The sequence below is a fragment of the Eufriesea mexicana genome, unplaced genomic scaffold (assembly GCF_001483705.2).
Source record: "Eufriesea mexicana isolate 0111107269 unplaced genomic scaffold, ASM148370v2 scaffold395, whole genome shotgun sequence".
Classification (NCBI taxonomy): Eukaryota; Metazoa; Arthropoda; class Insecta; order Hymenoptera; family Apidae; genus Eufriesea; species Eufriesea mexicana.
In genome coordinates, this window is record NW_016908583.1 from 415,339 (window position 1) to 428,238 (window position 12,900).

At 36.9% G+C, this 12,900-nt stretch overlaps 1 protein-coding gene across 4 annotated transcripts in view; it reads left to right on the forward strand.

Moving 5' to 3' along the window:
* Positions 1 to 12,900, forward strand: part of plx (PTB_TBC1D1_like and TBC domain-containing protein plx) — a 37,397-nt gene that overhangs the window by 8,336 nt on the left and 16,161 nt on the right. Inside the window, exon 1 of one of the 4 annotated variants that reach the window (XM_017896891.1) lies at positions 4,742 to 5,731. The exons of the other annotated variants lie outside the window; for them this stretch is intronic. Coding sequence (XP_017752380.1) covers positions 5,645 to 5,731 — 87 coding nt within the window. The 5' untranslated portion in view covers positions 4,742 to 5,644. Of the gene's footprint in view, positions 1 to 4,741; positions 5,732 to 12,900 lie in introns of those variants that run through there. 4 annotated transcript variants of the gene reach the window in all.

Here is a 12,900-nt window from a genome sequence, read left to right on the forward strand (position 1 = left end):
ATGCAATCACAATAGAACAACGAAATGAAAGGACCTTTCATGGTTCATTGGCACACGTCAGCATTCTTATTGCATTCCAATGGCAGAGTAGCTCCGGATACTGTTACTGCAGCTACTACCAGCTAAACTATTCTGCGCCATATTGGTAAACCTTGCAGAAACTGGTATCTATCATAGCCACGCTTATTTTGCCTCTTATTTTATGCTACTTATACCAATTCCCTTGAATAATACATTTATGCAGTTTAACTTCATTAAACCAGAGGTCCAATAGAACACGAGGACATTAGCCATGGATATGTCCCTGTTATAAAATAGTATGTATAATTATTATCCTCTGGCTGCTGTCTTTCTTATTAATTTAAAATACAAAATTAACATAATATAGAGAAAAGTATATCTCAACTATTTCTTATGCGTTGCTGTGTGCTATGAATTTAAATTCTCATTTTCCCAGATCTTCTTTACATCCGATTATTTGTTTCACAGAGTTATAATGCAAAAAGGAGCTGATTTAATTGGAAAATGATTGATAATTCCTAATCGACTTACGTGATCTGCTGAATTAACGTTTAACGGACCCCCTCCATCGGCTGTGAAAAATGCCTATAAGACGGTGGTGGAGAAAAGACCTTGAAATGAGCACGAGTGCAAGTGCATCGGTTCGCGCAATAATTACCACTGCGATTATCCGGAATGAAAATCGTTGTTACATCGAACGACACGAATACTCGGCGTTCGATGACGCAATGACATAAACCGGTTCCTCTATGCGATCGATTTATTATTTTTCATTAACACCAGTACAATCAGGTAAAACGAGGTGGAACATATGAACCGGATTTTTAGAGAGCGTTTAGTGTACAACATACCAGGGGAATTTCAAACTCGAGATTAATGCACATAATCTTTGCAGATCTTGATACATAAACGATTATTTAAATTTTTATGATTATCTACTTATGTTAGAGTTAATGGATGAAATAGGATACAAAAATGAAAAATGCGTATCTTTTTAAGTCAGTATGATATATTTTCTGTAGCAAAAAGTATCATCATTTTTAACGATTAACTGCTTAAGATCAGCATTAATTATCATAATATTAAAATATCAACAATTTTAAAATAACTTGAAGCGTGTCCTGAGACAGAAGTCAGCTTTAGCATTAAAATTATCTACCTGAAATGTATAGCTAAGTATGTAATAGCATGCACGGATAATAATAAATTAAATATAATGTACATAGGATATATATAGATAAGTATATGTACTCATATACAATTAGATTTCTATCAAAAGAGAGGTCAATGTTAATTGTGTTAAAAATAACCGTATACTTTTAGTAACCACAAAAATAAATGATCTGGGGCCGGATATTTTAATTATTTTAATACTTCTACTGTTAATACATTTTTATTTTAACTTAGTGTTAAGTTATAAGTATATAGTGTCATATATAAAAGCATTAAACATAAACCATATTCAAGTGAAGCTCAAGAGAACTTAAGATTGCACGCCATCTTGGTTAAGCCTATTGTCATTAGCAGCAGGCTCCTTCTTTAGGTTTCATTCTTCCACGAAGTTCTCCTTTCTGTGGATTAACAATTCCATTAATTCCTGAACCCCTTTGACATACTGACACTTTAAGGTGATAACGAACGTGTTCGCGTGCAGAAAAAGATTTTCATAAACGAGTAGTAATTTCTCGACAGTAATTTACGATATCCACTAACCACGCGTCTATAATTAAAACTTGGTTCGGTGAACAGGTTGCTTAATGTCGTTCACGTCGAATGTTTCTGCCGTAAAATTTTCGTTACGTAACGGCCCACATTCGTTTCTTTATGGCTTTCTTCTACTCGAACGATTCCCTTTTCATTTCGAATATTTTAATCTCATATTCGATGCGAAGACGTTCTGGTCGCATTTCGATTGTTTGAATTTCGCGCGTAAATGGCGGGAAAAATGTCGGAATGTTTATAACTGCATTCGGATAGCGTTAATTGCTTACTTCACACGATTGGATTATATTCATTGCTGTGAGAATGGAAAAACATCGATTTTGCAGAATCCTGTTCAAATACGTTCCGAATTCTGCTTCAATTAGATACAGCATTAACATAATTGTATTTACGAATGAAAATAAATATTACAAATAGAATTTTTGCTGATTTACAGACTTCGATTTTTATTACCTTTGAGGTTAAATGAATGTCTATTGACTTTTCTATTTAAGCGTACCATTACGACACGAAAATGATGATTTATGCAAAAACAGAACATTTTAAGAATTTAATAATCATTTAAATCAGAGACAAATAATTTTTAATAAATTCAAAGGAAGTTATAGGAAAAATAAAGAATAATATACATTTAAAAATTTGTTTCTTACTGAATATGTACATGGAAACCAACCATATTTTCATGTGAGTCCTTTATACATTCAATTTCAATGGTCACAGAAAGGGATACTTAGAACTCTGACGTTCACCTGCTACATCAATGCATCAATAAAATGTAAGTTACTGAAATAGCCTGAAGAGCAAACTCCACCGAACCAACGCGTCTAAAAATACAAAATAACTGTTTACCAACGACGTTTGATGTTTTTGCCAATTTTCGTCCTTGGTACTCAAGGCAGTAGAAGTAATTTACATGTATTTTCATGCACGCTTCAGTGCATATCGCAGGTAACAATCACACGTTTCACGAAATTGTTCTTGTCCTTTTGTGACGGATAATAGGGTACAAAAATTCAGCGAAACTATTGGTCTTACCGATTGTGTGGACGCATGTTTAGGGATCGAACAAGTGCTACCGTGTCTTCGGATGAGAAACGTCGGACCATGTAACCGCTTGAATTGCAAATGACCTCGGTAGAGTATACGTAAAACGAAAGAAATAATAATTGCTGTGTGAAGAGGAGACCTGTTGTTGAGTTTCAATATTTTAAACACGTGAGGCTTCTATTGACATTAGAACATAAAAAGTTTTATCACATTTTACAATGAATAAGGAAAAAGGTGATTGGAAGTTCATAGGTTTAGTTGGTTAGGTATATCGTAACGCCCTCCTTGTTTTGGCGGCGATTTCTGTAACCTAAATATAATCACTAGAGTTAAACGTTTCGTCACAGGTTAATCCAGCATTAAGAGTATGACTGGTCTTCTGCTTCCAATGCAGGATTAATTTTTGATGGAATAATAAACAAATAAATTTCAACTACTGCGTACTTCAAACGACCTCATCATTCTCAGATAATTTGGCGCGTTTAATCAATAAACAAACTGTTTTATTGCATACGAATTTCACTGCTTACGTAAATCAAGAATAACAACCTATGCGTCACAATTTTAGTCTGTTGTTTCTTACAATACCCACGATTACGCAGGTTTTATTTAAGGCAGATCGCAAACACGGACCAAATTTTCCAAGATGGCTGATTAAGCGAAACTTTAAAAGCTCTGTCGATCGAATAAGCCTCGTTTGAATTGCAAATCAGATTGTTTACGAATAGCGGGATCGTGAAATGTTGTAAGTGTTCAGGCACGTGCAGCCACCATCTGACAAATCAAAACCTGAAATACGCACGTATATTTCGAGGCATCTTATCGTAGTTTTCGCACGAAATTGTCCGACTGGAATTCTTATAATCATTCGTATGTGCCATAATTGTTTATTTGCTTAACGTGACCAAGATATCGTTGCGCTTATCGAACACCTAATTCCAGATAAGTTAGACAAGAATAAGAGATAGACGATGCATTTTTTCAATATCATCATGTTCTGTTTATCAGGAAAAAATTCTTGTAAATGCTGCGAGAAATTTTGAAATCGATTAATTAGGAAATTTGTTGAAATATTCGTTTTTACGAAACTTAATTGCGTTGTAAAAAGTTTGGAATAAGGGATTTATATAACAATTGACAGTTAATCGTGTACTTGCGGATATAAGAATATCTTGATAGACATCTAGTGGCCGATACGAGAAGTATTTTAATAGAAGTAAATTAGAAAGGCATATATAAATTTATGGAAATAAAATCAGAGATAGAAATGCAATGTATCAAGTTAAAATCAAACCATATTTAATATAAATTTTTAATCAGCAATTATTCCATTTTTTCTTTTTTTTCACATTTGATTACTTATCAACCACTGCTTGGCATAAAGGAAGCAGAAATACATATATTAACAACCTTCGAGGATTGATTTAACATTACATAAGAGCATCCAGCTATTGAATCTGCTGTGATGGAAGTGCATGCAAAATTGCATACAAAGTTGCTTCCAAATTAAACTTTTATTTATTACCATTAAAGCACGAAATAATGAAATCCGATATGGAAAATGTTTCATAAATAATTAATTTCCTCTTTGAATGTACCAATCAATTATTAATACGTTATTTCATAGAAATACGTTATAACCTAATGACTGTTATCTTTACCTTTCTTCTTGGTAAACGGCTTATAATAACCCCTGACAACAACCAACGTATAAGAAATTAAGACAATATATACAGAGGGTAAACAATACCACGCAATGAACGTTAAAAGCTTAATAAATTAATATCGACAGAACATGTTTGGTAAGAGAAGTCTGAAAATCGATTAGGACGACCTCCTCAGCCATGTTTTTCATGCGAATGATTTACCGGCATTACCTGTAGGCGCATGGCTGCCAGGTTCATTCGTTTGCTTAGACGCCGTAGCGCGCCAAGCGTCAGTCGATGTTTGTTCGTCGGTCGGTAAAGGTGTTATTGCAGAGTTAACTTGAAAACAAAGTCGTTTCGCCTGGACTAGAAAAGTTCGTATACTTCGGACGCTAAGCCACGATTAGATCAGTGCAATGCCTGCCTTGAGACGCGACGGTTACCATCACGAGCTCTGCGTGCACGAATCCGTGAGTGGCATTGAATGAATCAGACGAATAAACCAATAGAAAAGCCAGAAATTAATTTCACAATACAGTCGAAGAATTATTATCAGTGATCACGTCAAACTCGCGTCGAGTTGTATCGAATAAACGAGCATGTTTCTTTCGATAAATATCGATCCGTATATCGAACTTCGTTGAGGACAAATTTCACGTGTTTTTCGATAGACTGTGAAAGTGCCAAACGGAAAAATTTGAAGATCGAATTACCAGTATATCGTCCGTTGAGGAAGAAACGAATCTGCTGTCATAAGCAGCCTTGAAGGTAGTCACATGTCCGTTTGAAAATAAATCATTTCGTATTCGACATATTGCAAGCTTCAGGAGGAACTGCTAAAATCACTTTTGACGATATAGAAACGCGCCTTCACGTCATTTATAGTAAATGCATTCGACGAAATATCATAAATGAATGAGCAAAGCTTTCAACGATAAATCAGACTTGGTGATTACTGCACGTACTTGACAGCTGGCAGATTAACGTGAAACGAGAGAAGCGTAATAAACTCGTTCGAAAAGCATCGTTTTGTCATCGTTCCGGGGGACGTGCATCGGCCTCTGAGGAAAGTCGCACCGACGGAAGTGGCCGTGAAAACGTGCCAGATTTTCGGCTATTCGAGGAGAGACATCGCGGGATCGTGGTGACCGCGTACAATTTTTTCGGCTAGCGAATGGGAGAAAGGTGGAGAAGTAAAGGGCGGAAAAATGATCACCGTGCCGATATCCGCTTCCAGTCCTTACGTGAAGGTTACGTCCTACAGCGATACAAGCGCTATTGGCAAAAAGCCTGCAGTGAGTAGATCAAGAAACCGTTCATAGCCTGATTTTTTTATTTCGTGGTTGTACGAATGGCTTTTTTATTTTGCGTGTTCTCCTTTCATTTCTTTGCATAGGCAGTCTTTACATAAAAAAAAAAAAATAGCAGAAATCAAATGTTTTATGTTTATTAATTTTTGCCTGGAGCGAAAAGCAAAAATATGCATTTAGCCTTAGATAACGAAGATCGTTCTAGAAAGTCCCTTGCTGCAGAGGGTAATTACATGCGAATTATCTTGTATCTGCCCTTCAACGAATTTCACTGAACAAATGCAGTACGATATAGGTTAAACTCGGTGCAGGTAACTTTCATTTTTAAACATTTAATTGGCTGTGAATTAAAAATAAATGTACGAATTTCAATTGACGGTGCGTTAAAAATTTAGTAAGTACGTATTTCGCATATTATATACCAATAATATACAAAAAATGTACCAGTACGTATCTCGTATATAATGTGTTAATGTTCTTGTAAACAAATACGTATCGTTGGAATTATAAAGCTATCCTTTGGTTCCCGTTTGGTTATTATGACTAATGAAGTATAGATTTCATACAGTATTATATAGATAATTAAATTTAGGAAGGTTTATCATTAATGACAAATTTATCCCGTGACTATAAATTTTTATATTAGTAATACGAAATAGGATATATTTAATTTTCTCCTTTTCTAATGTTTTTCTAATTTCTCTATTCTGTTTGCTATTTCTCCTCGTGTTCCAAGACAGGCCCTGTCATTCCTCGCGTGACATTTGGCCCATCGTTCGCTCTATTTCCCAACAGGCGTACCAACATGATTTACGATCTTCTCGCTTACTACGCTAATCGTTGAGTTAACCCTATACAATAAACAATTCCTATATCGTTTAAACTTCGCGTTTTATTTATTACCAAAAAGCATAGTTTCTTCTCGAAAAAGTACAAGAATTTCTTTCTCCTATGAAATGACTATACGTATTATAATTTGTATCAGAATTTTAACAAATCAGAGACATGTGTCACAGTCAAGTTCCTGCCTTGAAATTTCTGGCACGAGTCACGATTACCAGGCCTTGCTTGCAGTACATTAAGCAGGGATAATTTACTCCAGAAGATACGTGTTCTTTCATATTCAAAAGTTTCAATCGATCGAATATTATCGGATGCACAATGTCGATCGATACCAATACATATTTCGTCGTGGATATACACGAGTCTGTTTTAATTCCAGGCGTATTGTCCATATTATCGGCTTATCAGCAATTATTAATTTTTCCGCGACCGATCGCGTATGCAACGGAGAAAGTTCGCTAGTTGAAGGCTGTTTTTCTCCTTTTCCTCGGTTTCGTTTATCGCGGTTGTCGTCGACGAGGCTCGCTTCGTGGAACCAGACGTGGAGCTAAATTTACAACAACGAACGAACAAGAATCTCAGCTCTCTGCCAGCGCCTGTTGAGTGACCGCGTTCCGATTATTCCGCAAAAAATGTCGGCTTTCTCGGCGCACACGCTTTTTGGTTGTTTCGTGATATTTCTTGGATATGACAGAGATTGGTCGGCTTCCGAGTATCTAAGAATACCGTTGCATTCTCACCTCACTTTATACGTGACGGTGAAAGTTACGTAAAACACGAAACGCGTCTAAATCGAGTTTGACGTAATTATTTCGTGGTCGAAACCGCTCACCGCCACTGCCCGCCCCTAGCGGACGTTTCAGGAAACTCGTGATTATTTCGAACCCTTCTTCCATTCTAGAATGTAGCAATGGTAAGAATATCAGTGGTAATTTTATTCTTCGCATCTCGTATCTAGTTCTGTTTGTGTACTTCAAATTCGGCATGACGAATTAATTTTTCATTAATTCAATTTAGTAAGAGGAAATTGAGATATTAATATAGTAAAATTTGATAAAAATTGGATTTTAATTTACGTAATATCGAATTAGAAGATAATGTATTTATTGGCAACCAAAGGAAGTTGTAATTTACAACTCGTGTACAATTCTTAATGGCTAAAATATTAGATATGGTGGATATGTTGGACACGAGAAACTCTTTCCTCGTATTTTTAGTCCAGTTGGTAAACAACAGTGTTAGTTGTCGTTCGGTTGGATTATAAAAATATCGAACGAAAAATAGGTTTATTTTGAGAAAATCCAATCACGTTAGAGAGGAATAATATCAACGTTTCATAAGAGCCTTGTTTTTCTAAATATCACGGCGTGGGAACTCTCGTCGTGAGTTTTAAGTACGAAGAGGAGTTGACCGGTAGAAAATCCTGCGATTGCGTCATTAAGAAAATAAGTGTTATTTATCTTGTCTGCTCACGCGAAGGTTGCCGGGTATTCGCATTTTATTTTACACCGATATTGGCGACCCTTTTGTTGAAAATGGGGCTAAGACTCGGAGTTAGCGTCGCGAAAGCCGATAAACAGCGCGTTTTATGTGGCCACGTGAATTTTCGAACGCGGGCGCTCTTACAATCCCTATCCTGCATTCCATCTTACACATTCCACATTCCGCATCCTGAATTGCACGCTCAATATTCCACGGTTCACATTCTGCAAATTGCGCGGCGCAAAAGTCACTAGTGGCATCTCCGCGTCGAATATATAAACTCTGGGCCGATGGAGCGTGCTAACTGAAAACATCCGGCCGGGTTTCTCCGCGCGCAGTTCCAGTACGAACCAGAATTTCGCGAATGCGCGATAAGCAGGAGGCTCGATCGGTATATCCGAGTTCCGTCACGAACTTTGTCGGTATCTTGCGCCGAAGTTATGGCATTTCGATCACGTACCAGTGTCGGCTTTCACGATCCGCGGCAGTCCTTCGAATTCTCCATGACAACCGCAAGAGGGACGATAGGACGATAGGAAAACCGGGATGAAACATTCTCAATGAATTTACGTAGTCGCAAACCAGTTCTCCGTTCGTGGGTCCCGTGTTTACCGCAAAAAAGGCACCAGTTCGCGCGTAATCGTGTTACAATGACAGTTTCTGCAACAAAATGTCGGTAATAAGGCGTAACAGTTTCTTGGCTGCGCGCGCGTCGGGATCGTATTACTCGTTCGACGTGGCATGTTTCGGGCTTAATGTTAATTTGATCACGTACTCAGATACGTTGCATTCTTTCTCTTTCTCTTTTATTGCTATTTCACGGTGCACGGGTACGTGCAAGAGGTACACTATGCATCTTACACGACTATCTTTCCACGGTTGCTTTATAGGAGGCGTCTTGTTAGGTAAAAACATGCATAACTCTGTTCATACAAGTGAAATTAGTTCTATGCGTGCTATAATTCCACGCGATCGTTTTGATCGTATTTATTTCATATTCATACTTTTCTTGGCAGTTCTTGGGAGTATTAGGTTAGTATAAACTTGTTATTGAAATGCAAATATTTTCATCTTGTCCTGTTACGCTGCGGGGTTGATATACTCGGTTATGTAAACTTGTTTTGACAGAATGGTTGAGGTTAGGTGACTGTTATGTTTGGTATATATATTTTATAACGCGTTTATTAGGGATTCCGATATTTTCGATAATTAGAAAGAGTGAGAAAGTTGTTTGTCAAGTAACCCGTTAATGTCCGAGCAGTGAATTTAGTAAGAGTAATATAATCGCTCGAATTGTAACGGAAAAATGCGCGCGCAAGCAGGTGGCGCTACTGTCGACGAAACTATACAGTATTCCGAAAACGTGAGAACGTGATATTTAAATAACGCGAAAGCTCGAATATTCGTACAAGAATTAGAAGCGTCAAGCTGTCTGTGTATAATTAGACGCATTTGCTCAACTTATATCTTCGAATGAATTCGTTTAAGACATTTCTACCCTTGACTGCCATTCTTTGGACTGCAAACAAGATGTCCTCGAATTACGTACGCGACAAATCACGAATAAAAGGGAATATAAACAAAAATAGAACCTGTTTCGTTGACATCGAAATAGTTGGTAAACTATTTTCCCAGTTCTGCCGTATACGTTATTAACTTGCATAAATAATAATTACATAAAAGCCTGAGATTTCTCAATGGAAGTAAAAATGTATTCCAGTTCAACGATACTTTAAACGAAGGAAAATTTATGCGTATTCATGCACGGCGTTCGGCCGTCAAGGATTCTTATTTTAATCTGTAAAAGTGTTCGCAGACACGCGTGACGCATTCCACGACATTTCAATGGAAACTGTGTCAACCAGGATCAAAGACCTTACGCGTACGGCTATCGACGCGATCCAGGTTCTTTTTTTTCTCTTTCAGCGTCAAATCAAATTAAGTCTCAGCTCTAGCAATTAGGATTTAATCACATCGTTCGACACGAACTATAATCCGTGATATTGGGTAATTCCTATAGAGTTGACATTCCTGAAAACGAATCCGTAATCGAAATTGCTTTATCACCCTCGGTTTTCGAAAATTGGGAGATTTTAGAAAAGCGCGCGATTTTTGGCTAAAATGAAATATTACGTAAAAACTGGAAATGTTAGATGGGTCATTTTTGGGTTAAAGGTTAGGTGAGAGTATTCCGAGTTTATGAGTGTCCATAATTATAATTATTTCTGCTTCTTAATAACTGTAATTGATCGTGAAAGTTTAAAAATAAGCCTTCAGGCGTACTTTCTACGCACTATACTTGCATTTTGATGAAAAGTTCTTTATCTGACACGAATTTGAGATACAGTGGCGTATTCTGTAGGCTTTGATGAGGAAGAAACCATAGAGTAGAATTCTCGAAATAGTTTTCAATTCGACTAGATCGAGAAAATAGTCGTGGGTAACGCGTATATGCAGTTTTACCGCCACGACGCCATTGCTCGCTTCTCTAGTGTGGACAGGGCCGTAGCTACGCGTCACCCCAGTACCAAGTGCAATGGAGCTAATAATAAGATGCAATAGTCTATGAAAAAATATATATAAATAAATAATAATACAAATAAAGGTACAATTAAGTTCAAAGGGAATACTGAATATGTACAAAAGGTAGGAAATATGTTAAACTTATTGCTAATTACAGCGTTGGCATGAAACTTTCCGTCAGTTTTGCGATCTTGTAATAGGCGAACATAACATGATAACAACAACATAACAAAACAATGACGATCGGCACGTATGTTTATTAAAATAATTAATTATGAACAAAACTATATGTAAAATACGAACAAAAATTATATGGGAATATTCCCAAGGATATTATTTTTATAACGTGTGCATGTAATTCATAAATTAATTGCATAGGAAACAGTAATTTCCTCCGACAGCACGATTGATATATCGGAGCGTGCGAATTTGACAGAATTTTTTAATGCGGATTTTTTTACTTTTTTACGTTCTTTATCCATCAAGCAACTTGTGTGCAAAAAATCTAAAAAATCGGATCACGGGAACTGCGTTTTTTCGCAATCCGATTGCACCGATCCGCGAATCGCTCTTGTAGACTTCGGAAATACATCATTTCTCTGCTCAGCGCCACCTGTGATTTTGTACTGTAACACGAGCTTCCAATCCAAAATCATAGATGGCGCTGAGCGGAGAACAAGCTTCCAGACCAAACTCATAGATGGCGCTGACGGATGTCGCTGCAATTTTGTATCAGGAACACATAACATGAGAAGATATCGATGCCAACAGAGTTCGTGGAAATGACTTCATTTCCAAGAATTTCGTTGGGCAGTACCTTTGCCGCTTGGAGGAAAAATTTCTGCCCGATTTTGCGATTTTGTATCAGGAGAACATAATTTGACAGGAGGTCGCTCGCCGAGACAGTTCCAAGAAGTGACGTCATTTCTAAGAATTCTCGGACAATACTTTTACCGTTTCTGGACAATACTTTTACCATTTCTGGACAATACTTTTACCGTTCCTGGACAATACTTTTACCGTTTCTGGACAATACTTTTACCGTTTCTGGACAATACTTTTACCGTTTCTGGACAATACTTTTACCGTTTCTGGACAATACTTTTCCCGTTTCTGGACAATACTTTTCCCGTTTCTGGGCAATACTTTTCCCGTTTCTGGGCAATACTTTTCCAGTTTCTGGGCAATACTTTTGCCGTTTCTGGTCAATCCTTTTTCTGCCACGGTAGACAATATTTTTGCAGCTTCGCCGTAAAATTTTCAACCGACTTCGCGATTTTGTATCAGGAGAACATAATATGACATGAGGTCGCTCGCCGAGACAGTTCCAAGAAATGACGTCATTTCCAAGAATTTCGTTGGGCAGTATTTTTGCAGTCTCGGCGAGAAACTTTTGGCCGATTTGATGATTTTGTATTAGGATAACATAACATGACAGGAGGTCGCTCGCCGACCGATTCTATGAAATGACGTCATTTCCAAGAATTCTTCGGACAATAATTTGACAGCCTTAACGAAAAATTTTTCGTCGATTTTACGGTTTTGTATCAGGATAACATAACATGACAGGAGGTCCGCTCGACGATCGAGTCCAAGAAATGACGTCATTTCCAGGAATTGAGCGGACAGTTCTTTTGCCGTCTTGGCGAGAAATTTTCTGTTGGTTTTGCGATTTTGTATTAGAAATACATAACATGATAGGAGGTTGATCGTCGGCTAAATTCCAAGAAATGGCGTCATGTTTTAAAAATTGTAGAGAATGAAATTTTGCAGTCTTCATATAAATATTATAAAAATACCTAATAATCTCATTGTTGGAAATTTGTATTATTATACTTACCTTACTTACCTTAATTTGTATTAATTTCTCTTAATTTGCATATTTCTTCAACCGATATTGCCCACTCTTATTTTTCAAAGTTTCTTTTGGAACTTTGAAAATTTTCAAGAGGTGGGGCATATTTTAAACTTATTACTAAATCATTGTTGACTTATATATAATCTATAATTAATTTATAACTAATTAATGACTAACTTATAATTAACTTATAACTAATTAATGACTAATATATAATTAATTTGTAACTAATTAGTGACTAATTTATAATTAACTTATAACTAAATTATAACTAACTTATAACTGCCTTATCGCTAGTTAATAAATAATATTTCACCTTTGGTGCGTAGCTCTTAGCTTGGTATTACACCAATTACCAGGTCTCACCACGTGGAGGTGGCTACGCATCGAGACCCGACATGCACCCTAGTGGCGCATCCTACTGGCGCTACCTGTATCAAAGGTAGCC